Raw genomic sequence first — 27,230 nt, 5'->3', positions numbered from 1 at the left:
GCATTTAATAGGCAGACATCTTATGACACCACACTTGCCAAATGTATTGGATTTTTTTGAAAAAGTTTCCTTGGGTTGATTTTTTGCATACACAATTAGATGAAAAGTGGTCGAGCCGTATGAAATATTTTGTAGTGAAAGGTGTTTTGTTTTCACCTGTTTCCTTACTAGGTTTCCAGTTCACAGCTGTGATGTAAAAGTTCTGTTTCACCGTGGTACTAAATTAAAACTCAGCTGTACAGATACCTTTGGACCGTGAGAATCGCAGAGTAGTTAGGAATTGTTTACATTTTGTTTAGGTCAAAAATTCACTTTATCAAATATATATTTATATCTAAGTTTACATATCAAATATATAAGCAGTTTAATAATAATAATAGAATTCAACTTACACGCTAATAACAAATTTATATAGAATTTTTTTTTATAACAAATCTTTTATTTGGTCTCTTGTGTGCCGTTTGTTGATTTGGCTCTCCCTGTTTGTAATCCTGCTTATTCCCACTAATACATACTTACCAGTAGCCTCAACTCAGTTCTAATATGTGTAGTCATCATATCAGTGGAGTGTACTTGCCATATTTTATTTTCATAAAAGTTACATTTCTTTGAAAGGAAGCTCTTGTGTTCAGTGATGGCAGCAAGTTGTTTTAGTTCATCTCTGTATAAAGGGGATCCAGGGTAGGCCTTTGCTATTTTATTCTACTAGTAAGCTTTCATTTCATCCATTTACTGCTTTTGTTCTGGGGAGTTGTTGGTCACTAAGGTATTTTGTACAAGATGTTTGGTCTTCTCAGTCTGTAAAAGTGCTTTGTGTGGAATGTTACGTGAAGAGGGGTTTGGATCAGAAGGTCTCCAAGTGTTTGCCAGCTCTGAAGTGCCTGGGATTGGTGTCACCATGGACCTCCGCAGCATCAGTGATGCTCTTAGCCACGTTTTCTCATTGTGCCTCTTCCTCAGCCCCAAACCTGTGCCCCAGTTACCTATCCTATAGTTCATGCGTCACATTTCACATGCGTGGAGTTAAGTGAAAACCATTAAATTTATTCTGCTCCTTTTGGGGGGCAACTTTTAAAAGGTGGCTACTAGAAAATAAAAAATTACAGATAATAGCTGTTATTTTTGGTCAGTTGAACAGTGCTAATTTAGGCCTAGAAAACACATAGAATGCAGAGAAGGGAGGAGCCTTCAAAAAGGAGTTTTAAGTATCTTTTATAGAAACACAGAATTATACATTGCAGCTGTGACTTGGGGAAGTGGTCATTCAAATGAAATCAAATAAAAAGAGGAGCAAAATAATTTAATTAGATTAGCTCAAATCAGAAATATGAACTGCAGCTACCAGATGGATTTCCTGGTTTAGCCGCCAGCTGGGTCTGGAGGTCAGAAAAGAGGCAGAAAGACGCTGGTGGTGTCCCAAGAGTGATCCCTGTGACAACACAGTCGTAAAACCACAGGTTTTGAACTTCTCTGTGGGGTCTCACCTGAGAGTGGTTGCAGTTGTGGGCGACATGCTTACTTGATACCATGTGATGCTGGCCTATTTCATGTCTTCACAGAGATGGTCTCTTAATGAGAGGAGTAAAGCTAAGTGAGGTCCAGTTACTCTCAGACTCTGTCTTGATCCTCCCCAAGTCTGTAGGCAACTTCTTCACCACGTTCTATTGAGCCTTAACTTGATAAAAAGTAAGCAGCAATTCTATCATGGCTTCTCTGAGCTGATTCAGCCTCTGCTACCTGCTCATTGGGCCTACAAGAGCTTAGCACCATAGAGCCAGGCCATCTAACTCCCTCTATCCCCCTACTGGAGTTGGTGGCTCCATCCAGTCACTGGCATTTCCTCCTGTGACACTTGATGGATCCCTTGTTTTTCCCATGGAACAAGGCTTTCCAGGACATTTAAAAGTAGATGTTACTTTCCCTAAGCGAACGCAAAAGGTTGTTTTGATATGTGGTTCGTCTCTGTGGCTGTGTTAAGCTATTATCATGTCTATTCCAGGGTTTATTTTCATAAAAGTTAGAATGAACCTTGAATAAATGAAGGCTGACTACTTAAGCCTTTTAGGAGTAAATTCAGTTTGTAAACATTCGTTGCATTTGGCATGGGGTATTTTTACTGCTCTTGATTTTTGGAACTTGAGCAGCTGCCCAGGAAAGCGGCCTGTTTCCAGCAACACTGCTTTCATGCACACCTGATTCTCGCCCATTTGACCTCTGTATTTGGAGAAAGTAGATCAGAAAATTCATGGCAGTTAGCGGTGGAGTGAGGAGACCTTTGACTTTAGTTGACAGCTGTCACCTGAAAACTGCAGACCTGGAGACCTACTCAGGTGTTCTGTCTGTAGTCCTGACAGTGAGCAGAAATGTTGTTTACATTGTCTGTAAGTAGAATTCTCCCCTTGTTAGGAATATGTTAGAATAAGATGGGCAGAGGTGGAATTTTTATCTGTCTCACTGGTAAGTCTGCAGTGGAGTTGGTCCGCCATTGTTCATTGCCCTACTCCTGTGGAAGCCTGTCAGTGGAGGTTATGACCGAGCCTGTTTATAGCATCACTTTGGAAATTCTTCAACAACATACTGTTTTCCCCCTAAGTGGACCAATATCACATAATGCTTAATGTGCTTAAAAGAGAAAAAAATGAGTTAAATTCCAAAGATGTCTAAGATTTTAGGCATTTTTCTTATATGAATTAGTTCTTAGGTTTAGTTCTATTAACCCTCAACAAAAACATTTTCCTGTTTTGATTGTTGAAGCATTCTTTAAATTGGTTATTTTAATCTGACAGTAAATCTGTGAAGAGTTTGGATAAAATGTAGAGCATTTGGTAGTGTGCACTGTGTGTTGGAAGCACATAGGATGCTGACGGATGTGCCTGCCCACTTTCCTGCAAGCCTGCCTTGTCCGCAAAGGGCTTAAGGGAGTGGTGAGGTTCTCATGGATATTTTGAACCTTGTTCTATTAAAATAAGTTTCAGTATTGACTAGTTTGGAGAGAGGGTCTTTGTTTCTACTAACAAGAGTAATCATCCTCTACAAAGTGTCCATCCAGTTAAGAGTTTCCTTGAGTGGGCACATGGGGTCCTGGTCCATTACCAGAGCGTCGTGTGCCTGTGGGTGAAAAATGAGCCTGGTGATTGGATCCTTCTGCCATCAGCACAGATTGGGAACATGGTGGGCCCAGAGCCATGAGTGAAATTGGTCCTCTTGGAGAATGAAAGCTTTTCTTGTAGTCTCTTTCTGAATCTTGTGTATTCCTGCCATTAAACATAATGAAATTATGAATTTATTAATACTGTTCTCAAGCTTGCTTTTCAACGTCGTTATGGGCACTTTCTTGTTCAATGCTTCTGCTGCTGTTATATGGTTTTATATAGGCTGTAAATATCTAATTTGTGCAAAATGACTGATTTTGGTATTTGTATAATCCGCTAGTCAATTTAACTAAGTTGGGCTTTTCACAGCCCTCGGTGCTGCTGCCGCTCATCTGATTACACCGCTCAGGGGAATAAGGTTAAGGGCGGGCTGTTGGTAACCAGAGCATTTCCAGGGCTTTAGTTCAGCAGATGGGCTGCTTGGCTATATTCATACATCTGCTTGCCTGCTGTGGCAGCTGCTGCTGCTTCATGTTGTGTTCTTTTGTTCTGTTCCATCCAAGAATGGAACGCTAGGAAGTGTAGTGAATGGATTAATTTAAGGTTAAGGTTAGTGTTTTGCTTGCTTTCTAAGTAACCGATCATAATAATGCTTCTGGTAGAAGCTAATGAGTTTCTCTTAAAGTGAACTAGATTTATAAAATACAGCTCAGCGAGGGGGCTAGATTAGTATTGTTGATGGAAACCAAATTCAAATGTGTAAAATACTGTCAGTTTTTATTATTTGTTCCTAATTCTTTGTTTTCTTCCTTCCTCCTCCCCATCTCCCACTCCCTTCTAGGACCTATATCCAGACTTTGCCTGACACTGCAGGGTCCAAGAGAATTAAAGAAATACGGAATGACATGAAGAAGATTAGTTAAGGATTATAGGCTTTGAGGACAAACACCTCAGTGAAGTGAAGCACAGACAAGCTCCTGAGCTGTAGTTTGGAGGAGCCGTGTGTTGGAAGAAGATGGCAGATCCAGGAATGATGAGTCTTTTTGGCGAGGATGGGAATATCTTCAGCGAAGGCCTTGAAGGCCTTGGAGAATGTGGATACCCTGAAAATCCAGTAAATCCCATGGGTCAGCAAATGCCGATAGACCAAGGCTTTGCCTCTTTGCAGCCATCCCTTCATCATCCCTCCACTAATCAAAATCAAACAAAGTTGACCCATTTCGATCACTATAATCAGTACGAACAACAGAAGATGCATCTGATGGATCAGCCTAACAGAATGATGAGCAATGCCCCTGGGAACGGACTGGCCTCTCCGCACTCGCAGTATCACGCCCCTCCCGTTCCCCAGGTGCCCCATGGGGGCAGTGGCGGGGGTCAAATGGGAGTCTACCCTGGCATGCAGAACGAAAGGCACGGGCAATCTTTTGTGGACAGTGGCTCTATGTGGGGGCCCCGGGCTGTTCAGGTACCAGACCAGATACGAGCCCCCTACCAGCAGCAGCAGCCACAGCCACAGCCACCGCAGCCGGCTCCATCGGGGCCACCAGCGCAAGGCCACCCTCAGCACATGCAGCAGATGGGCAGCTATATGGCACGTGGGGATTTTTCCATGCAGCAGCATGGTCAGCCACAGCAGAGGATGAGCCAGTTTTCCCAAGGTCAAGAGGGCCTCAATCAGGGAAATCCTTTCATTGCCACCTCAGGACCTGGCCACTTGTCCCACGTGCCCCAACAGAGTCCCAGCATGGCACCTTCCTTGCGTCACTCGGTGCAGCAGTTCCATCACCACCCCCCTACTGCTCTCCATGGAGAATCCGTTGCCCACAGTCCCAGATTCTCCCCGAATCCTCCTCAACAAGGGGCTGTTAGACCACAAACCCTTAACTTTAGTTCTCGGAGCCAGACAGTCCCCTCTCCTACTATAAACAACTCAGGGCAGTATTCTCGATATCCTTACAGTAACCTAAATCAGGGATTAGTTAACAATACAGGGATGAATCAAAATTTAGGCCTTACAAATAATACTCCAATGAATCAGTCCGTACCAAGATACCCCAATGCTGTAGGATTCCCATCAAACAGTGGTCAAGGACTAATGCACCAGCAGCCCATCCACCCCAGTGGCTCACTTAACCAAATGAACACACAAACTATGCATCCTTCACAGCCTCAGGGAACTTATGCCTCTCCACCTCCCATGTCACCCATGAAAGCAATGAGTAACCCAGCAGGCACTCCTCCTCCGCAAGTCAGGCCTGGAAGTGCTGGGATACCAATGGAAGTTGGCAGTTATCCAAATATGCCCCACCCTCAACCGTCTCACCAGCCCCCTGGTGCCATGGGAATTGGACAGAGGAATATGGGCCCCAGAAACATGCAGCAGTCTCGTCCGTTTATGGGCATGTCCTCGGCACCGAGGGAGTTGACCGGGCACATGAGACCAAATGGTTGTCCTGGTGTTGGCCTTGCAGATCCACAAGCAATCCAGGAACGACTGATACCTGGCCAACAACATCCTGGTCAGCAGCCGTCTTTTCAGCAGTTGCCAACCTGTCCTCCTCTGCAGCCCCACCCGGGCTTGCACCACCAGTCTTCACCCCCACACCCTCATCACCAGCCTTGGGCACAGCTCCACCCATCACCCCAGAACACCCCGCAGAAAGTGCCTGTGCATCAGGTAAGGGAACGCAGAGGCCTCCTGCACTGCAACGTAAAATTCAGCACGGTTAACTTGTCTAATAGAATTTCCTTTAAACTTCATGAAAGGTTTTTCATTATGAGCTCCTTACTTTTTATCTTGTAAGTTGCCTCAGAATCTCTCTTTTTTTCCCCCGTTGCTCTCTTTGTTTACTCACTTTTTTGGCTTATGCACCTATTCATCTATTCAAGAATCCTCAGAACACCCCCATCTCAGGAATTGTGTCAGGATGCAGATGTGTAGGTAACAGACGAGTCCCTGCCTGTAAGGAGCTGAGTCCTTGCTAGCAGGGAGCTGGACAGTGCACCCAAGACAACTCTAAGACAAATGTTTTTGTCTTCCTTCTTTCTCCATTCTTTCTTGTTTTCTCTTCCTCTCCTTTTAAAAAATACGCTGAAACTTGGTTTCCAGCAAAATAGAAACTTGGTATCCAGCAAAATAGTCTCCCTCTTCTCTCCTTTTATATGATATTTTTCTTGGGAAGCTGCAAAATATGTACTTCTGTAATACTTATTTTACCAACTGTTGAATGTTAATATGAATTTAAATTTCAAACTGTAGGAAACCGCAGTAAACCATAATCCACAGAATTTGGTCTTAAAGAGATTTGGGTACCCAACACCGATGTAGGAGTTTTCTTTTTTTTTGTAAGCTGAGAATTTTGTTATCCTTCAGCATTCATGAGAGAGCACATTTAAATTTTAAGCTCTATTGTTAACAGAGACATCTTTCCATTATAATGTTTGGTGTTTGTGTCCTTGATTTATGTAAAAACAATATCTATGTGTACAGGTTATTCTGAGTGCTATTCAAAAATATGTATTGATTATCTAGAGATGCAACTGGTTTTTTTGGACACAGTAGTTGGTTTTAGAACTGTAAGGAATAGTGCTTGTTCTTCCTGATCTTAAAATAATTTTGGGGGAAACAAAACCTGTATGTGAAAATATGAAACAGTAAAAGACCAAGCACGTTTATGTGACAAGTGTCCAGACAGGAAATGCCTGTGGATGAGGGTGCTTGGAATTTGGCTAACATTTACTTTGAGAAAGCGGTCCTGGGGAAGACATTTTGGGTGGTTTTCCTAAACCAGGCAATGGCAAGGCGAGCTTGCTGAATAGGCATGGGAAACAAACCTGGGCTTTAGGTCGAAAAGTGCAGGTCAGGGCCAGACTGTTGGGTTTTTGTGTTGTTTTAAGGAATTTGGACTAAATGGAGAGTCAGTGACAGTGATGAGACGCAGGGCAGATTGGGAAGCAACAGATGAAGTGTGAACTACTTGTCCAGGCTTGCAAGGACAGTTTGGATCAGATAGTGGGAGCAGAGGGGTTGAAGCAATGTGGAAGTAAAAGGGTTTGGTCAAGGAAGGAAGCCACTCAGGCATCTAGGTGGAATTCACTCCAGGGACTCTGAAGCTTGGGCCTGGGCCGGACTATGGGAGTGGTGGTCTGGAAAGCTCCTGGGACCTCAGGATGTGGAGGCCTTCAGGGAAGCCATCTACTGTGCAGGGCACCCTCCGTGAGTCCCAGGAGAGGTGTGAAGTCAGAAGGTTCTGTGCCCACAGCTGACGGCTGACCTGGAGTGCTGAATGGTGTTCCCCTGCAGAACAGGATTCTAGGACCTGTTCTCCCAGTCTTGCTGGCAAAGGAGGTGGGAAGGGGTGGGGCCCGTAGTGCAGAGTGAGGCCAGGGCGTGGGGGCCTCTAGGGCAGGAATGACTGTGTCTTAGTGTCCAGTAATATTCTTTTTTTGCATTCTTTGGAAAGTGTCTTAATAAAGAAGGGATCTTTTTAGAGTACTGGTTTCTCAGTCTTTGTTCCAGCAGCTGGAGGATGAGCCCAATTTGCAGGAGATGCCCTGTGATTGATTGTGGTCAAATCCCTGGATTGGCATTGTTGCTTTCCCCCCCATATTTCCTTTTAAGATACCTCTATGTATATTTCAAAGGACATTAGTGACTGTGGCAATTGGGCGTCTGAGTGCCAGAGGCTTCATGCCTTGAGCTAGAGATTGGGAGACCTCAAGTGTGGCTACTCCTTCTGGTGTCTTTATTGACAAATTTTGGAACTTTTTTTTTTTTTTTTTTTTAAATATTTTTAGTTGTAGATGGACGCAATACCTTTATTTTATTTATTTATTTTTATGTGGTGCTGAGGATCGAACCCAGTGCTCACACATGCTAGACAAATGCTCTACCACTCAGCCACAACCCCAGCCCCACATTTTGGGACTTTTGAAGGAATGTATACAAGGACATTTGAGGTAGTTTTCTTATAAGTACAGTTACATATTTGCTTTCTTATTTGCGCTAAACTTTGTATCCGCTTAAGATTTTGACACACTCAGTTTTGAAAACAACACTAGCGGGGCACAAAGTCTTGGGAAGAGCATAAAGTGAGAAAGGTATTTGAATCCCTATTTCACCATATAGTAGCTTGGCGATCTTGGGCAAGTGATTTAATCTTTCTGAACCTCAGATTTTCATCAGTAAAACAGGAAAAATAGTGTCTATCCCAAAAGCACTTTGACATCAAGTGGGTTGATAGATATCAAGTGCCTTGTATAATGTCCATGATACCCTGTGTGTGGTAGTTCTCCAGGTTTTAGTTTCTCATCTCCAAAAACTCAGACCTTGTTTTATAATTGTCATTACCGACATAGGTACAATGTAAAATTAATTTTATTTTTAAGAAACAGTTAAATATTATGAAATATAGCCTTAGTTATAAAATAACTGAAAGTATGATTTGTACAAGAATCCTCCTCTCCTTCAGTTCATGTTACAAGGTGTGAGAAGGATAATGATATGGGTAATCCACAATGCTATCACATAGTTGAAAATCTCTCTCCCCCTTAAATGACTTCCTGTCTTTTGCCAAATATAACTGTCTAACTATGCTTTGCTTTAGAACTATTAGATTTTTTTTTTCCATTTTGTATATTACAGAGTGGTGGTTCAAAATTATGTTGGGTAGTAAGGAAGGTAGCTAGCTTAGTTTGAAATAAGCATGCAGTTTAGCTTATTTTATATAGACTTGTTGACTCTTGAATTTTACATTTTTAAAGAACAAGTTATGCTCTTTGTTTCATGCGTTCTGAATTGATATTTTCTAAATCATGTAACATGTAAGTTTCTTTAGAGAGAAACTCAACTTTATATTGAAAAGTTAAAAGAAAATATTTTTTAAACAATTCACTGAATCAAAACATGCAAATTTGTACATTTTGGTCTATGGACATATCCTTTAACTAAAGCTCTTGACTTTTAATTATTTAGTAAGATTTACAGAGAAAAGGAAAACTCTAATTTACGTTTCTTTTACCTCATTAGAACAGTGGTTCTAATGAGGTAAAAAAATTCTTTTTTTATCTCAGACCTCCACATTCTTAAAAATGATTGTGAATTCCAAAGAACTTGTGTTTATGTGGGTTATATGTAAGAATGTCTATCTACTGTTGAAGATATTTAAACTGAAGAAAGTTAAAAATATTGGTTCCTTAATCATTTAAAAATAGACCAGGTTCCAGGAGTGTAGTTTAGTGGTAGAGTTTATTCTTAGCACATGTGAGGCCCTGGGTTGGATCGCCTTGATTTGATTATTTCTAAAGTTTCATACACCTTTCTGGATAGAGGTTTAGTGAGATTAAGAGTAACATGGTTTAAGTACATGGCAGGGACCCCAAATTGGTGTGTGATCATCTCTCTAGTGTTCGTTAGTGTTCACCATTGTTTAAAGGTTTTTTTAAAAAGTCACTTATTTCAATGTCAAATGTAGTCATAGTTGTTTGAGTTTAATTCCTTGGTTTCAGGGAACATCGATCAAATGTTGAGGCTCTCTGTATGCCCTCACAGGGGGAAGAGAATGATCTTGCTGGCAAGGATACGCCATGAAAAGTGTACCGTTGAGACCAGCACTGGGTCACTCAGTCTTAGAGGCCGCAGTCTGTGAGGGGTTTTGGGGGGCAGTTGATGTTCTTGCTGAGATGTGCAGAATCTCAGTTGGGAAATGGATATGGGTGAGTAACGGGGGAGGATAAGAGTTTGAGCCATAGGAACACACAGTGAGTGTAAAGATGAGCGCCCCATGGGCCTGCTGAGTCCCCTGTATACTGGAATGTGACACTGAGGTCTGGGAGAGAGAGAGCTACATAGGCCTGGCCTGTGTCCTCGGGGTGCTCTGGGAGATTTTCAGCATGGAAATGGCACCCTTGGGCGCTCTATATCACTCAGGAGTGTGCAGAGTGGAGAGGGGGTTGTAACAGGCATGGAGCATTTATCCATACACCATGGACATGGATGTGAACAACACAGAAGAAAAGCAAGAATAGCTTTTTTTTTTTTTCTTTATTTTTTTTTTTAAATATTTTTTTTAGTTGTAGTTGGACACAATACCTTTATTTTATTTTTTTATCCATATGTAGTGCTGAGGATCGAACCCACACTGCACACATGCTACGTGAGCACTCTACCGCTGAGCCACAACCACAGCCCAAAGAATGGCTTTTGGTTCATTTGAAAAACTTATCCAAACAAAGATGAATAAGTGGATCGATTATCCTTCAGGTCATAGGCAAGTTCATGAGTTTCGAATAACTTGAACTGTGCAGTCTACACAGGTATTGCTGTTGGTGGGTTGCTCTTTCAGAAAGTTTTTGTGGAATTTTTAGGGTCTGTAACATTGTATTCTTAGAATAAGCATATTTTGGATATATTTGCGCCCCTTTCCTTAATTTGATCCTGAAATACAGTCATCATAAAGTAGAACAGAAATAGGAAAAAAGTTTGAGGGACCATAAGATTGAGGAAATGGATAATCATTTTCCCCTATGAGATTAAAAAAGATTTAGAAGTGGTGTTTTTTCAATTTTCTCTTTCCATGACATCTTTTGAACATTTTTTTTTTTTTTAAATCTTGACTGGGAAAATATTTTCCTGTTAAATCTCAAGTGGAGTCAATCCTTTACTGAAATTACTGGTAAATGGAGAATTTCAGATATGGGCAGAGTAATTGGTAACTCTAAGGTAAATCTGTACAAAAAGATGGCCATACATCTCAAGCATCTTCAGTGCAAGTTGTGATTAGAAATAGAAAAAAAAAAAAGTGTTTTTAATGGAGAGAGATACCTACCAACACTGCCTTTGACATTATACTTTCACACTCTTAAAGAAATCTGAGGAAACTGGACATAGTGGTGCAGGCTTGTAATCCCAATGACTCAGGAGGCTGAGACCAGCCTGGGCAACTTAGCAAGGCCCTGTCTCAAAAGAAAAAATAAAAAGGGCTGGGGATGCCTCTGGAGGTTCTATTCCCAGCAGGGGAAAAAAAAAAAAAAAAAAAGACAGAGGAAGATGGAAAATAGAATATCTTGTCACCTAAGTGGCATTTCAGGGGCTTTTCCTAGTGTACCCAGAAGACAGGCACTCCAGCTCAACCTCATTGAGGCAGGTGGCCCTTCTGGTGCTCCCAGAAGGCAGAGGAATGCACTGTATTTCCCACATCCTGGTGGCCTGTGGTTCTCTCTTCCCGACCTTTGGTAAAGCAAGTCATTGGCCTTTACTGCTGCTTGCTTGGCCCACTGGTTGCTTGCACCAGTATTATTTTTCATGAAGGCTCTGAAGTTTTTCTTCTGACTACCTGAATGTACTTAACAGAATGGCTTAATAAGTAACTGCTTGCATTTTCCCTCAGAATAGCTGCTGGTTCATCCCAGAGATCAGAAATTCAGTGGGTTAAAGTAGAACATGCCAAATGTGGAGTTCAAGCAGAGGAAAATTTCTAGTCCATCAGTCCTTCCTTTCACCCCATGGTCTGAAAGCACGAGCCAGCTTCGTGGTAGCCTTGCCGATTAGGTAACTTTTTATTTATTTTTTGGGCACTGGGTATTGAACCCTGGGTGCTTTACCACTGAATTACATCTCTAGTTCTTTTTTCTTTCTTTCTTTTTCTTTTTCTTTTTTTGAGAAGCTAAGGCAGGAAAATTACAAGTTCAAGGCCAGCCTTAAACTTGTAATTTTCCTGCCTTAGCTTCTTAGGTCACTGGGATTATAGGTGTGTGCCACCGTGATGGGCCTAAATTGTAAAGGAGTATTATTTTCTGAGGTTATGGAAAGTGTTGTAGGTAATGAGAATTTAGTTTTACAGTTTTCTTTTGAAGCTGTGTATTGGGCCTCTGGCTAGGTATCCCAAGGAGCCAGTTGACTTTCTTAACTTTTAAGAAGTCACATTTATATACTGCATTTCTGTTTTGTATCTTGGTTGCCCTCATTCGACTACATTAAAGAAATTTTAATTTAGTTCTTGTTAGGTTGCAAGCACCGTATTAAGGATAGAGATTGGCAGTATGGCGGAAGACGGAGGGAGGGGTGTGTGTGGAAGGGAGACAAAGACCTCCACTAGTAGGGTAGATGGAGAATTTTGTTATTTATAACATTTTGAGTATTTACTATGTTCCAGATCACAGAGCTACAACAAGTATAAGCCACATGTTAGTTAAGGTATTCTATGGAGCTGGGGTTGTAGCTCAGTGATAGAGCATTGCCTAGCATGTTTGAGGTACTGTGTTAGATTCTCAGCACCACATATAAATAAATAAATAAATAAATAAAATAAAGGTCCATTGACAACTAAAAAAAATATATATATTAAAAAGATATTCTAGTAGCCACATTAAAAAAAACCTGAGAAAACTAAGTTTAGTAATTATTATTAATCCAGTATATCACAGTTTTTTAAAATTTTTTTTTAGTTGTAATTAGGCACAATTCCTTTATTTTATTTGTTTATTTTTTTTATGTGGCGCTGAGGTTTGATCCCAGCGCCTCGCACATGCTAGGTGAGTGCTCTACCGCTGAGCCACAATCCCCCCCAGTACATCACAGTTCTTATTCCAACATATAATCATTGTAACAAATGAGATATTTCACATAAGTATTTGAGATCGGTGTGTTTTACACGGTGTGGGGGTGAATATTATTTCGGGTACTCAGTAGCTGTGTGTGGCTGATGACTGCCGTATTGAACAGCACGGTGCCAGACAGTGCCATGCTAGTTGCTTCAAAGGATTTAAAAAAATAAGTCATTATAAATTCATGAAAAATAATACATTTTAAGTGGTTTAATCTATGGCAGCCGTCTTCCAAGATATATGTTACCCACCTTTGGTAAGTATTAAAGTGGAATCACTGGTTATCATCAGTAAGGACAGTATTGGAGGTGTATGTGTGTAAAAGAGAGATCAGTATCATTTTATGAAAAGAAGTGAGATTTCATTTGTTTGGAGTCCCTAGTAAGCTGTTTAAGTTGTGTCTATCCTGTAGGAAGAAGTAGCATTCTGAACATTTAGTTCAGCGTTTTGTTGGATACATTCAGTAATTAAAATTATCCTCTCACCCTACAACAACCACCCTGGCAACTGAGAATTTCTCTTTGTTTCCAGAAGTACTGCTTGTTTCTTCATGAAATTGGTCCACAAGGATAAGGGAGAAAGCCTTCACTTTAACTGTTATGTGTCCCCCACATTTTTCTTTAACTTTTTCTTCTCTGCTTTAGTTTTTTTTTTTTTTTTCTTTTTCTTACATTTCATCAATCATTGAGAAAGGTAGTACCTGCAGAATGATGATTCACTGGGCAGGTATTGGGAAGTGGGTTAGGGGCATTTGGGGGCAGAACACTGCTAGAACTCACCTGGACAATTTTCCTTGGTCTTGTTATCCTGATGTTATGCTCCATTGTCTGTGGTTATAGCTGTAAATCAGTAGATAAGCTTTAAGTCACCACAGAGAAGTGGCCCTCATTTACCCTGTTGCTGAATGCAGCTCTTATCTGCAAAGGAAGTCAGTAGCAAACTTGTGCTTTGCCTTGCAAAACTTTAGTAGGTGATAGTGCATTGTTGTCATACCAGGAGCGAGAGAGATTTTCTTCTTTTGTTTTTCTTCACTTACTGTAAAAAATATAGGAGAACCTTCTAGGACTATAGCATGCCATGTAGGGGTGGTGGTACTGGAGAATTGAAAGGAGTTGATAAAATACTAAGCAACTGGCACCATCTTAAAAAGTTGGTGTAGATACACTCATCATCCTGCTTGCTTTTTTGGCAGGCAGTTTCTAGGACAATGAAGGTGATGGCCAGGTAAGGTGTTTCTTTACCTCTTGTTTCAGTGTCTGAATTAGCCATCAGCTATTCAGATAGTTATTCAAAGGAAACATGCCTTTTCAATGCTTCCTAATGAAGAAAATATTTCTGATCGATTTTAAAATGGGTTTGACGTGTTCTTCTCTACTGCTCACTGGGTTTAATTCTAAATAGTTCTGCACCTTAGACTTCAGGAGAATCCCAAGACTTTAGCCCTAACTTTGTAAAAGCAAAAATGGTTATTTTAAGATGTGAGCAAGAGTTACTAATCCCAAGAGCTTTTCTGTTTGGGCTGAGGGCTGAAGGCTGAAGAGTTGTAGGCTCTCTAGGATTTGTAGGTGGGAATGTTGGGAAACTTTGTTTCTGAATGGCAGGTGTTCTCACTGGAGTTGTGTTCTGTCCTGCCTGCCTCCTCCTTGGCTGGCTGCAGTGGGGTTGTAGCGCCAGCATAGGAATCTTACCCTCCTCCTCTTGGTGGGCTGCGAAGTTTCTGGCCTCTTGCCAGTGGCTGCTTAGTGTAGAGGGTTAGGAGGTTGCAGGGTGTAGTGAGTAGGCAAGGAAATTGAGATCATCCTTTTTCTAACCTTTTAAGTTATATCTTTAATATGCTCTTCAACGAAAAGGGTGTATATAGACTTAACATTCTTACTGAATAGAAGAATATTTTAAATTAATTTTTAGATGATATTTCTTTATGGACTCTTATGGCTCGAACATACTTTTATGGCCTGAACATTCCCATTAACTTTAAAAAACATAAAACTGTGGGGTTATTCAGAGTTATGATATGTTTGTTTTCACTGTTAATTTTAAAAATGGTGCTAAATGTTAGCATGAAGAGACAACTAAACTAATATCACTTTGGAGGTGGCCAGAAATGGGCAGTCAGGAACTAACCTGGAGAATTTAACCTTTCACCTTATTCTTGATATCTTAATAATGTTACTCTCCATCGTCTGTTGTACCAGCTGTAAATCCATAGATAATCTGTGAGTAACCTCAGGGAGAAAGGGAGTTGGAACTATAAGTATGTAGGGTATGCTGACTTTGCTTTAAATTGCCCATTACTGAGCTGACTCCATTTTTGACTGCTCTCATACCACAGAGACCTTTCCATGAAGGAGAGCTTTTGGAGTACGTGGAGGCATACCCTGATTAAAGGAGAAAAGTCAGAGTTGTTTGGGAAAGTGTTTGATGATTGAGTGAAATGCCACGTTGTATTTCTTTTCCATCAGCTATTCCTGTGGTCCCCCCACCCCCTTCACTTACAATATGTATAATCTGAACAGTGGAACATGTTACAGGAGCACCATCGTCTTCCCACTAGTGTAAGGTAACTGTGGCCTTCCTGTGCTCATCTCACACCCCTTGACCTCTCACTCAGCAGGTGTCCCTCTTACTTGGAAATAGTGGTAGAAGACTTAGCTCAAGAAAGGAAGCACTTTACAGTCTAATTTTGGAAAAGATCTGTCTTTAGAGCTGAGCTTAAAGCTTACGGCATTAGTTTTTGCAAGAAAGTTAAAAATCAATATTAACATGTAAATAAGGTCTTTAGGAAAACAAACAAAAAACCAGTTTAAAGACTTGCCATTCATAAAATCACAAGATCAGTTTTAATAAACTTCTCACATTGAAGTATTGAATGATGTTAGATGCTGGAGTGGTATTTCATGTTAACTATAAATTTAATTCCAAGAATAGGAAAGTGGAAAGAGGTGTCAGTTTACTTCTTTCACTTAGTGTTTCCTGTGCCATTTCACACCCCCTACTACTCTGTCCGGTGGACACACACTGGGTGATGCTGCCAGGACTCTGCCCCTCATACCTGGCACAGGTTGGTGGGAGCAGGAGCCCAGAGCTATGAAGACCACAGCCTTCATGCTCACTGAGAGATCCATTTGCATGTGATTCTTCTAAATTTTTTGTTAAGTCATTTGAAATACTTACTTAACTTCCTTGAGCCTTAGTTTCCTGAGGATAATAATTGTACCAATTGCGCAGGATTATTATGAGGCTTAAATGAGATAATGGCTGTAAAGTTTTTAGCACAGCATGTGGCATGCGATAAGTGCCCAATAAATGTTAAATACTTCTATTATAACTGCTGCTACTGTGGTTGTTGAAATGAGCTCTTGGAATGCTTTCTGTTTTCACGTTTTACTCTTTCACCTTAAAGTGGAAAGACTTTCCCGTATTTTGTAAAACAGGACATTAACTATCAATGCCTTGAAAATCGATTTATCAGATTCTTTGAAAGCAAACCATAATTCATCATGTTTTTATTTGGGGGGGGTAGCAAAATTACTATGACATTATTTTATTTCTTTTTAATTGAATCTCTAGGAAATGTGGTACTGTGTGTAAAATGCCAGCTACTTCCTCTATGTTTAATTTCTAATTTCAATCAAGGTGAAAACCATCACTTAATTTTTAGAAACTTCAAGTGGCAGGTTAAGTTGACATCCTGGTTCATATTATTGGGGAGGTTTGTTAGTATTCCCTCCAGGACCCAAGAAGCTATACTACTGAATGATCTATAGGTGTATGTATAGTTCAGTAGCACTAAGTCTATACTTCGTGAAGTGTAAATTTAACGTTACAGAGGTCCTTAGTCAGTGAACCACTTCACCCCTTGGTTGTTACCAGCACCTTCCTGCTGGTTTTCCACAGCCCTGAGATACTCTACCTTTGTTTTGTGAATGGGTTCTGGCCACCCGAACACACAGTTGTGAATTCATCTGATGTGTGAAGGCTGTAGCACTTCAGATCTTTTTAATGCTTCTTTCTTCTAATCTGTTTCTTTTTCTTAAGTAACTTCACTTGCCTTAAAAGTGGGAAAGGCGTGAAAGAAAATAAAGAGGATTGTTGAGGTTTAATGTAGAGTTAAATTTAAAAAAGAGTTGCTAGCAAGGGGAGCCCACATTTTCCAACTATGTGAAGTTTACATTTTTGGAGACAATTTTTATCCATCTCATAACAGAACTTTTTAAAGTTTACCATAGAGAGCTATAGAATTTTAGAGCTAAAAGATTCATGTTAGCATTGAGCCTGGAATGCAGAAAGGAGAGCAGTTATATCTTTTTTTTTTTTGTTTTGAATTTTTTAATGTTTATTTTTAAGTTTTCGGTGGACACAACATCTTTATTTTATTTTTTATGTGGTGCTGAGGATTGAACCCAGTGCCCCACGCATGCCAGGCGAGCATGCTACCGCTTGAGCCTCATCCCCAGCCCAAGAGCAGTTATATCTTTGTTCCATTTTAAATATGGGGAACAGCCCTTTTGTTTATCATTAAACTTTATGTACTATAGTTTTTCAATGATTTAAGTATTTTATGTTTTCACATTTATTTTAAAGTATTGTTCAAGAAAAATGAGATAGGAAGTAAATTGAAAAGCTGTAATTGTATTGTATTATACCTATCAAATATATCGTGTTTACCAAATGTCATGTATGATGTTTGTATATATTTATTGAAATGTAATCTGTATACAGTCTGTATAAAATTAAGTGTTCCCTTCATAATGTGAAAATAACTGTACATTGGTCACATATCCTGACTGTCACTGAGTTTAAAGTTTAGGAAAAGGAAAAATCTTTTAAATATGCTATGTACTGAATGAAATTTGCCAGAATGTGTCTAGTGTTTCCCAAGTTATTTTTTAAAAATAATTTTTAATTGTAGTTGGACACAATATCTTTTTTAAAATTTATTTTTATGTGGTGCTGAGGATCGAACCCAGTGCCTCACCTGGGCAAGGCAGGCGCTCTACCACTGAGCTACAGCCCCAGCCTCTCCCAAGTTATTTTTTAAAGAGAGTTTGCCTTGTACTTTGATGTAGTGGTAATAATGAATTTTTATAGCAAATATATAACTTATCCCTGTGACCTTTTTGTCATGATGAAAATGTTCCAGATTTGCCCTGGCCAGTATGGTAGCTCCCAGCCACATATGACTGTTGAGTCCTTGAAATGGGATTTAGCAAGACTGAAGAACTGAAAATTTAATTTTATTTAATTTAAATTTAACCATATGTGGCTAGTGACTTCTCTGTAAGACCACTCAAGTATAACCAAACAAGACAAATTACTTAAATTACCAGAAAATAAGATATGGAGCACAACTGAAACTAGGTAGGCGAGTTTTTTGTTGTGTGTAGCCGGTCTAAGCTTCGTGTTTCTCTTTTGACTCTTACTAGGTGGCCCTAAGCAACAGTTTCCTTGTGTTTCTTTTGACCCTGCTAGGTAGTGATAGGATATAGTGGTAATGCTAGCACAACTCACTTTGTTATTTTTAGAATAAATTTTTGCTGTGTGTTAACCAATTGTTAAACAGCATACTGTTAATGACACTTTCAAAAGTTATTTGTGGGAGGGGAAAAAATCGTGCTTCACATTTTTATTCTGTTCTAAACAAACAAAAACAGCTATTAACCCCCAAAATATCCTAGTCACATAACTTCATATAAAACATTCAAAGTGTCTGAGGTAGGCACACTCTACATTGTAGATAGCATCCCCTAGGTTTTGATCTGTTAATTAGGTCATGGATAAAACCTCAGTTGGTAGAAAATAATGTCGTCAGTTCTTTAGGTCATTGAGTCTAACTTATTGGGAGTATGTATATTAGTGAAATGTTCAGTTTAAAATGCTTAATTATTTTATATTATGTGAATCTCTAATTTAATTATAAAAATTCTAAAGTAGCAATTTTGTATTTAATTGTTGAAGAGAGGAGTCCTATTCTTCGGAAACCAGATAATAACAATTATCATCTGTTAGGAAAGTTGAGTTCCTAACATTTGTTCTCATCTGGACAGAAATGTCCCCCTTTCTGCTGGCTTTGGATCCATAAACATGATTGTAGAGAGCCAGGCATAGTGCAATCCCAGCTGCTGAGGAGTCCAAGGCAGTAGTATCACGAGTTTTAAGGCCAGCCTTGGCCATTCAGCAAGACCCTGTCTCAAAATTAACAGAATGAATGAATGAATGAATGAATGAATGAATAAGCAAATAAATAAAAGATCTGGAAATATAGTTTGATGAAACAGTGGTTGACTGGCATGTGTAAGACCAGGTTCAATTTCCTGTTTGGGGGTAGGGGAAGGATAAACCTAGGATTTCGCTGGGAAAGGGATTCAGCCCTTTATTAGATCAAAATTCCAGAGCACCTGTTTAGTGGAATTTCTTGGGATGATGGAATGTTCTCTGTGGTATCTTAATTCAAAAACCTGTAGCTACTTGTGTTTAGGAGGCACTCGAATTGGGAATGGTAAATCTGAGGACCTGAATTTCAAATCTCATTTAATTTTAACCAACTAAAAAATAGCCACATTTGGCTAGTGACTACCACATTGGACTGCTGTATTAATGTAATTCTAGAGTCCTAGTCTTCATTTTTTTTATTTTGTCCACTGAAAATTTCAAAAAAACTTTTTTTTTTTTTTTTTTTAAATTCAGATTGTATCATTCTCTTTGAATTGTAAGTTAGAAGTGTGGCTGGGATTGTAGCTCAGTAATAGAATGCTTGCCTGGCATGCAGGAGGCTTTGGGTTGGGTCCTCAGCATGGGGTAGTGGTAGGGGATTAGAATGTGTTTGTCTGAATGACAGTCATTTAACTAAGGCATTTGCTAAGGCATCACCTTCTTGGATATTTGTTATCCAGACTCTGCTTTGTTGCCCAGGGAAGAAGTTGGTGAAAACAGTTTGTTTGTTTGTTTGTTTGTTTGTTTTTATATTCTAGGACAGTGCACTATAAGATCATTTGGGATGGGTAAAGGGCATTTTGATAAAAAGAAGTGATTGTGGAAAGGAAGATAGAAAAGGAGAAACAGCAGGAAACCAATGAATTTTAGCAGGCAGTTCAGGTCATTGTTAGGAAACTAGAATTGGTCCCTTAATGTATTCCTACCCCTTGGAAACTCTTGAGGGTTCTCCAGGGATTCACTTACCTGGTTCAAAGACCAAAATCTCATTTCATATTGGTTCTTAGTATCTGCTGAACATTGGAGTCACCCAGATGTTTTCTCAACAAAGTTGCCTAAACTGCTGATGTGAGGCTTTTTCCTGGTCTGATGAAGAAGCTCATTAGGTGATTCTTACGTGCATCAGAGGCTCAGAAGGACTTCTGTAAAGCATGGCCAAGATAGTTTGAGCCTGAAAACTTTCAGAGCAGGTTTTACCACTCACTGTCCATCTCAGTGGAAAGTCTTCACTAATTTTTCTATGGATTGTGGAGCAGGATAGCCAGCTAGTATGTTCAGTAAAATGAATTAGACAAAACTAGGTTCAGGTAACTGAACAAGTGGACTCACTGTGGAAAGACAGACAGCTGAATCCTGTATCTGCTGCTTCATTCTGTTGCAGTCTGTTTTTTTGGTCGAAATATATGAAGATGTAGGGTGTGTGTAGTGGTATACATGTGTTATAACCCCAGCAACTCAGGAGGCGAAGGCAGGAGAATGGCAAGTTTGAGTCTAGCCTGGGTAATTTAGTGAGACTTGGTCTCATATTTAAAAATAATAAAAAAGGGCAGGGATTATAACTCAGTAATAGAGAACCCTGGGCTCAATTCCCATATGAAGATGATCAATCCACACATAGACATGTAGTTAAAAATAGAACTATTTCGATATCTTTCTAGGAAATAGTCTTTGATATTACACCAAAACTCAACAAGTGGTAATTTATTAAATGTCAGTTGAAATGGGGGAGCTGGGGTCTGGGATTATAGCTCAGCTGNCCCCCCCAACTTAATGTGAATTTGTGTCCATGAGAAGAATAATGATTACTAGTATGGTTTGCGCTTACTGCCTTGGCTGCATTTGTGCCATACCTGTAGGTACCAACACAGGCAAAGGGCAGATGATATGATGTTTTGGTAAATTGTGAAGAACTCTTTGTTATGGATGTCCTCAAAGAGTCCTGGGGTTCCTAAACACCCATTCAATATACTTTGAGGACTGCTAGTTTGAAAGGATATTCCAACAGCTTTCCTTAGAAAATTGAAAATCTTTTTTTTTTGGTTTTGTTTTTTTGTTTTTTTTTTCCCATAGGAAAAGTCCAACCAGTTGTTTGGGAGCGGACACTCCCAGCTCTGTCTGCAGCTGGAGAGAGTCTGGTGCCTGTGGGAGAAGGGAGCACACAGACTGGTTTTTAACCATTGAGCAACCTGTGACTTCTAACGCCCTTTGCTTCACTCTATTTATTATAGCCTTTTGGTGAGAGAGCATTTCTAGCGAACAGTGCACTTCAGACAGGGCCAGGTGCTGGGCAGCTGGAAAGCATTCCTGTGCACCGGTGAAACACTTCAGCCTTACCCTCACTCATCCTGCTGCCCTAGGGAGGAGGTGCATGCCCACATCTCTGCTTATTAGTAGGTGAAAAGATTCTCTTGGTGAAAGTCACGTTTAACACATGATAAATTGTTTAAGCCATATTGTAAAAAAAACAGGATAGTTGAGCTGGGTGTGGTGGTGCACGCCTGTAATCCCAGTGACTCAGGAGGTTGAGGCAGGAGGATCGCAGTTTCAAAGCCAGCCCCAGCAACTTATCGAGGCCTTAAGCAACTCAGCAAGACCTTGTCTCAAAATAAAGTATAAAAAAAAAGGGCTGGGGATGTGGCTCAGTGGTTAAGCATCCCTGGGTTCAATCCCCAGTACCAAAACAAAACAAAACAAAACAAAACAAACCAGGATAGTGAAGAAAGGAGGAGGGCGAGTTTTTAGTGAGGGCATTGGCTCATTCAGTTCCTTCATCAGGTGTTTAGTGACCCTGGCCTGTGATAAATACTGGTAATGTAATGCTAAACGATACCCTTTCTTGCCTTCAAGGGGCTCAGCTGTGGCTGCCACTGATTGGTAAGCATGTGTTCGCATTGTTGTATAGTAGACAGCTGGTTAAGTGTGACCATAGGGTTTGGTTTTGGGGCAAAGGGAGACTCTTCAATTTAGGTTTAGACAAGGCTTTCCAGAAGTTTTCAGGTTCAGAAATCCAGAGTTGATTAGGTTCTTTGGGGTTGACTGATTTATAAAGGTAGGAGGAGCTGATTGATACCTGAAGATGGCAGGGGCTGGTCTGTATTGGACATTAACAGTATTTACAGTTTTCACCATCCCCTTTTTCTGTTCTCAAAGTACTCCAGAACCCAGATTCATACTCAAACCTTGTATGTTGAGAAGACAGTAGGGGCAAAGGCCATTTAGGTTTCTGAAATTTGTTTAATTAGCACTTTCATTTCAATCTCCTTGTAACTGTCACATAGCACAGAGGTCTTGGTAGAGGAGAGAGCTTCTTTAATCCAGATATCCCCTAGACCTTGTTGATTAGATGAGTAAATTAATATCTTTTGGGTTGATGGCAGACTCTGCCCCTCCTGTAAATGCCTTCTTTTTAAAAGAGTTTTAAAATTTGTTTCAATAAGTTATACATATCAGTAGAATGCACTTTGATACATTGTATATAATGGAGTATAATTTCCCATTCTTCTGGTTGTGCAGGATGTAGAATACCATGGGTCATACAGTTTTATATGTACATAGGGTAATAATGTCTGATTCATTCTGTCCTTCCTACCTCATTACCCCCTCACCTCCCTTCACTCCCCTCTACCTAATCTAAAATAACTCTATTCTTCCCTACACCCCCACCCCAACTTTGTGAATTAGCATCCACGGATCAGAGAAAACATTCAGCCTTTGGCTTTTTGGGGATTGGCTTATTTCACTTAGCATGATATTCTCTAGCTCCATTCATTTACCGAAAATGCCATAATTACATTCTTATTTAAGGCTGAGTAATATTCCATCATATATGATGAAATATTATGGTATATATATATGAGATGAATATGTATGTGTGTATATGTGTGTGTGTATATATATACGTATATATGTATATATACACATATACTCCCCATCATTTTTTAATCCATTCTTCTGTTGAAGGGCAACTAGGTTGGTTCTGTAGTTTAGCTATTGTGAGTTGAGTTGCTTTGAACATTGATGTGTGTCTTACCAGGTATCACTGTAATAGAAGGCATTGTAAATGCCTTCTTATACAACTCTTCGTTTATTTTTCTTGGGTACAACTGGCTGTTAATGTTTCCCAAACTCAGTTTAGGTATCTTTTTACCATTCCTAAGAATTGTTTGCTTTGTTGGATATTTCACTCATTTATTTTTATTAATTGAACAGCACACAAAACCCATTTTTTAACTGCCAAGAATTATTTTGGGTATAACATTGATCATAGAGCTAAGATTTTAGGGAAGGGGACTATTCATCAACCAAATAAAATATATGTGTATGATTTCAAGTAGTGGTATGAGTTATGAAGACAGGCTGAGTTAAGGGGATAGAGAAGTTTGGAGGGTGATGATTTGGATAACTTGGTCAAGGAAGCATCCATGAGCAGAAAACCTGAATGAAGTAAATGTGGCAAGCCATGCACACTCCTGGAGAAGACCTTTCCCTGTGCAGAGGCCCTGAAGCTGGAAGGTGCTTGGTGTGGAGGAGCATCCATGAGGTCAGTGTTCATAGAATGCAGACAGGGAGGAGGAATGTGCTTGGAGCTTTGGTTGGGGATAACTAAGGGTATAATTTGAATTTACTTTAAGATGGAAAGTTATTGAAGAGTTTTGAGCTTGAGAGTGAAGTGATCCGTTGTGTGTCTTACCAGGTTTTTGCTATTTTTATTTGTAAAGAATAGATAAAAAGGCAAATTAGCTGTTCCATGAGACAAATTGGAGGCTAGTACAATTGATCAGGAAGAATAAAGTGTGGATGAGAGTAGAATGGTGGTGTAGGAAGTGGTGGTGGTAGGCCAGATAGTCCAAGGTAGTGATGACCAGATGTGCTGATGGATTTGAAATAGGATTTGAGAGAATAAGAAAGACTCCAGATTTTGGCATGAGTGGACAGAAGATTGGGAAAACCGTAGGGGAAGCAGGTTAGGGCAGAAAAATCAAGTTTGGTTTAGACATGTTAATTCAGAGATGCTTAGTGGACTCAGGTGGAGATTTCAGATAGGCAGTTGGATATAGGAATTTAGAATTTAGGGGAAAGGTTGGGCTCGACGAAAGCATTCAGGAGTCCTCTTCTTATAGGTGGTATTTTCTGCCATGGGGCCTGGATGAGATCATCGGAGCCTGTGGGTAGAGGAGCAGCATGAGGATGAGGTTCTAGTGCAGTCTACAGTTTATTCTTCTTGACTGAAAGATCCAGGAAAGGACAGTGAGAAGAGTAGTCGGGAAGGGAGAAGAATACAGGAGGTGGCATGTTCTGGAGCCCAAGTGAAGAGAGACTTTCCAGGAGGAAGTAACTGACGGCGTCAGATGCTACAAGCCCAGAAAGTGAGGACCAGATCTTACCAGTCTCTGTCTTGACGGTTGGCCTTTTCCATATTCTTCTATGCTTCTCAATTGTATATTAGATCACTGACATTGTCATTTGTTGTTGAATTTTAGCAGCATTCTGAATCCACGGTTGTAGTTCACCGAGAGGTTCTTGCAACAGTACTTGCTATCTACCATGTACTTCATTTGTACAAAATGAATTAGAACGGTCCTTATAAACTGGCCAGACCACTTGTGATTCCAGAAGAGAGTGCCTGTAAGGTTTGTAGTACAATGCATAGTGCATTCTGTATAGAAACTAATGATCAAACAGTGCCAGTTAGTTGGTGCCAAGACAGATATTAGAACCAAGACCTATTGGCTTTCAGTCTTTACATGTATACGAAACCCGTCTTATAGCTTATGAAAATATTTAAGAGAGTAGATTCATTTGGGGAAAAAAAAATCACTTCCAAGGTATTGCAGGAGAAATTTTTCAGACAGGATAAGAAATTAGCTTCCCATTGTAGGGGGCACAGATAGGATCTTCTTTCTATCAGAGTTTGTGCATTTTCGTTGTCTCACTTTCCTATTCCTGATGCTACTGCTGACAGGAGCAAACCAGGATGGTGGGCGCATGTGCAGAGAGGGGGTCTTTGGTGTCGCTTGAATTAGTGAGATAGGGATTTGTTTTAAATCTCACATTTCATTTCTACAATAAACGTGAAGTTTGCAGTCCACTGAAATACATCATGTTTGCTTAGCAATGAAATTATTTAGCCCTCCCCTGCCCCAAATCCTCAAGCAAACATTCTGATGCTTAAGGAAGACGTGCTGTTTTGGTTGCTTTGAACCCCCTTGGTATGCTCGGCGTGTGCTCCTAGGGTAGTGCTCATGCTGGTGGTTTTGTAACACTTCTACTCTACAACCTGTTTTTAACTTTGTAAACTAAAAATTTTCTCAAAATCTAGACATAGTTGGATAAAGTAGGTAAAAATCTTCAGAAGCCCTTGTCCAGTGCTAGTAGAGAAGATCTGTCAGCTGGGCACGCTCAGGGTGTCCTGGGCGAGAAGTGGCAAGGTCCTGGCTGTGCTGGTCACAGTCAGGAATGGGACGGCAGTCTTCCTGCCATTTCCTTCCAAGGCCATGGGGCAGGGCCCTGGCTCTGTTTTCAGTTAGAACATCATCAGACCTCTGAGTCCCTAATCTGTGCTACCTCTTCATGGGCCTCTGGTGTCCCCTTTCTGGGAAGGTTCTCTTAGAAAGTTCCTTCTTTAATTATAGCTGAACAAAGCCCCATTTTCCTCTAGCTCTTTGCCCTTTCTTTTTCTTTCTCGGTCATGGTGAATTGCTGTAGCTCAAAACGTTTTCATTCCAGAACCTTCAGCCCAGCATACTCACCCCTAGTTAGAAGTCCCTTCCTCTGCAGACGCTTCTGCCCTGACTAAATGAGGGTTCAGGCAGTTCCTCCACCCCAGTCTGGGTTCTCTCTGTGTCATGATCATTGCTCATTTCATCTTTGATGGCAGCACACACAGTGTTGAAGAGCGAGTGGCCTTGGAATCCTGGTGCTGACACTTAAGGAGCTGTGTGACTTAGGGTGAATTACAGGCTTCTCTGGGTCCCAATCCTCTCCCCTTCACAATGAGACTCATACTTGAACTTATAGTGTTGTTAGGCAGAAAAAGTAAGATGATGTGTATAATGTGCTCAGACTTGTGCCTCGTACATGGTAAATTGTCTAAAAGTTATTGCCGCTATTCATGCCCCATCAGTACTATTATTACTGCTACCAAGACTGTATTTTTGCCAGAATACTCTGTTGCCTCCATTATGTTTAAGTGGTGTAAGGTCAGGATCCCTGCCCAGCATCATCTTCATCGTATCCTCAGTGCATACACATGCATTTTACAGGTACTCGTTGAATGTGCAGTGTGCTCACAGCTGTGGGAGCAAAGAGGTGTCTTGGGCAGCTTGAGGGGAGAGAATGGTCCTTAGGGATGTCCTGCCGTTGGAGGAGATGTTGTCTGGGCTGAGCTGTACTGATGGCGGGAAGATAACCAGGATCAAGAATCATGTGATAGAAAACGGAGGACTCTGGGGAGGATGGTTGAAAAAGACAGGACTGCAGAGGTGAGGCCAGCAGAGAAACTGGGAGCTGTCCTGGGCACCGCTCAGTGGGAACAAAATAAGTCACACAAAAATGTCTAGTTACCACATTAAGAGAGTAAAAAGAAACATGCAAAATGGATTGTAATATATTCTATTTAATGGAAAATGTATCCAAAAATTTGCCTTTAACAGATAATATTTAATAGCACTTCAGCAAATAATATTTAATATAAAATATTGATAAGATATTTTACCTTTCTATTTTTTTTTTTTTTTTGTCCTAAGTCTGTGAGATCTGGTGTGATTATACATTTGTAGCACGTGTCAGCTTGGGCTCATCATGTTCTGAGAGCTCAGCGGCTTCACGATGTGGCTGCCACATCGGACAGCATGGGCCTTAGTAAGACAATTGGAAAGTAATGGATCTTGTCTAGAGACACTGGCACTGTGGGTGGAGGGCGACCAAGGGCTTGAACTATATAGGATGATGGCTACTTTCTTGTGTGCTTACTGTGGGAGTGGTGTCTTACTGTCAAATAGAATTCAGGAAAAGAATATAGGATTCATTTTTGGTTTGGGGGATAGAGGGGCAGGAGATAAGCTGATAAGAGTTAAGTTTGAATTTTAGGTGGGACATGGGCTTCATGGATGTGGAGCTTAGACTTTAAGGGTTTTATGGTCCTAAGGCCTGGGAGGTAGAACTGGTACTTTGTAAACCTGGCATGGCCCTCTGTGCTGTCCCTCACCCTCCTTTCCTTATTCTGACTTGAGGGCTCTCTTGGGCTTCAGGGAAAGGTAAATAATCACACCCTTCCCTGCCCCCCCCCTCCCCCAACGACTGGCATGGTCGGTCAGAGAC

At 40.5% G+C, this 27,230-nt stretch overlaps 1 protein-coding gene across 3 annotated transcripts in view; it reads left to right on the top strand.

The window, feature by feature from the left end:
- Window positions 1–3,857: 3,857 nt before the first annotated feature.
- Chd7 (chromodomain helicase DNA binding protein 7) overlaps window positions 3,858–27,230 on the top strand; it is a 122,537-nt gene continuing 99,164 nt past the window's right edge. For 2 of the 3 annotated variants that reach the window (XM_015485845.2, XM_015485844.2), the window contains exon 1: window positions 3,860–5,772. In XM_015485845.2, the coding sequence (XP_015341331.1) occupies window positions 4,108–5,772 (1,665 nt within the window). In that variant the 5' untranslated portion in view covers window positions 3,860–4,107. Of the gene's footprint in view, window positions 5,773–27,230 lie in introns of all 3 variants that reach the window. The other variant, XM_015485846.2, reaches the window with a different exon arrangement.

This window comes from Marmota marmota, unplaced genomic scaffold, assembly GCF_001458135.2.
Source record: "Marmota marmota marmota unplaced genomic scaffold, marMar, whole genome shotgun sequence".
Lineage (NCBI taxonomy): Eukaryota > Metazoa > Chordata > Mammalia > Rodentia > Sciuridae > Marmota > Marmota marmota.
The sequence above is the reverse complement of the archived record's forward strand: the minus strand, read 5'-3'. Positions and strand labels throughout refer to the sequence as shown.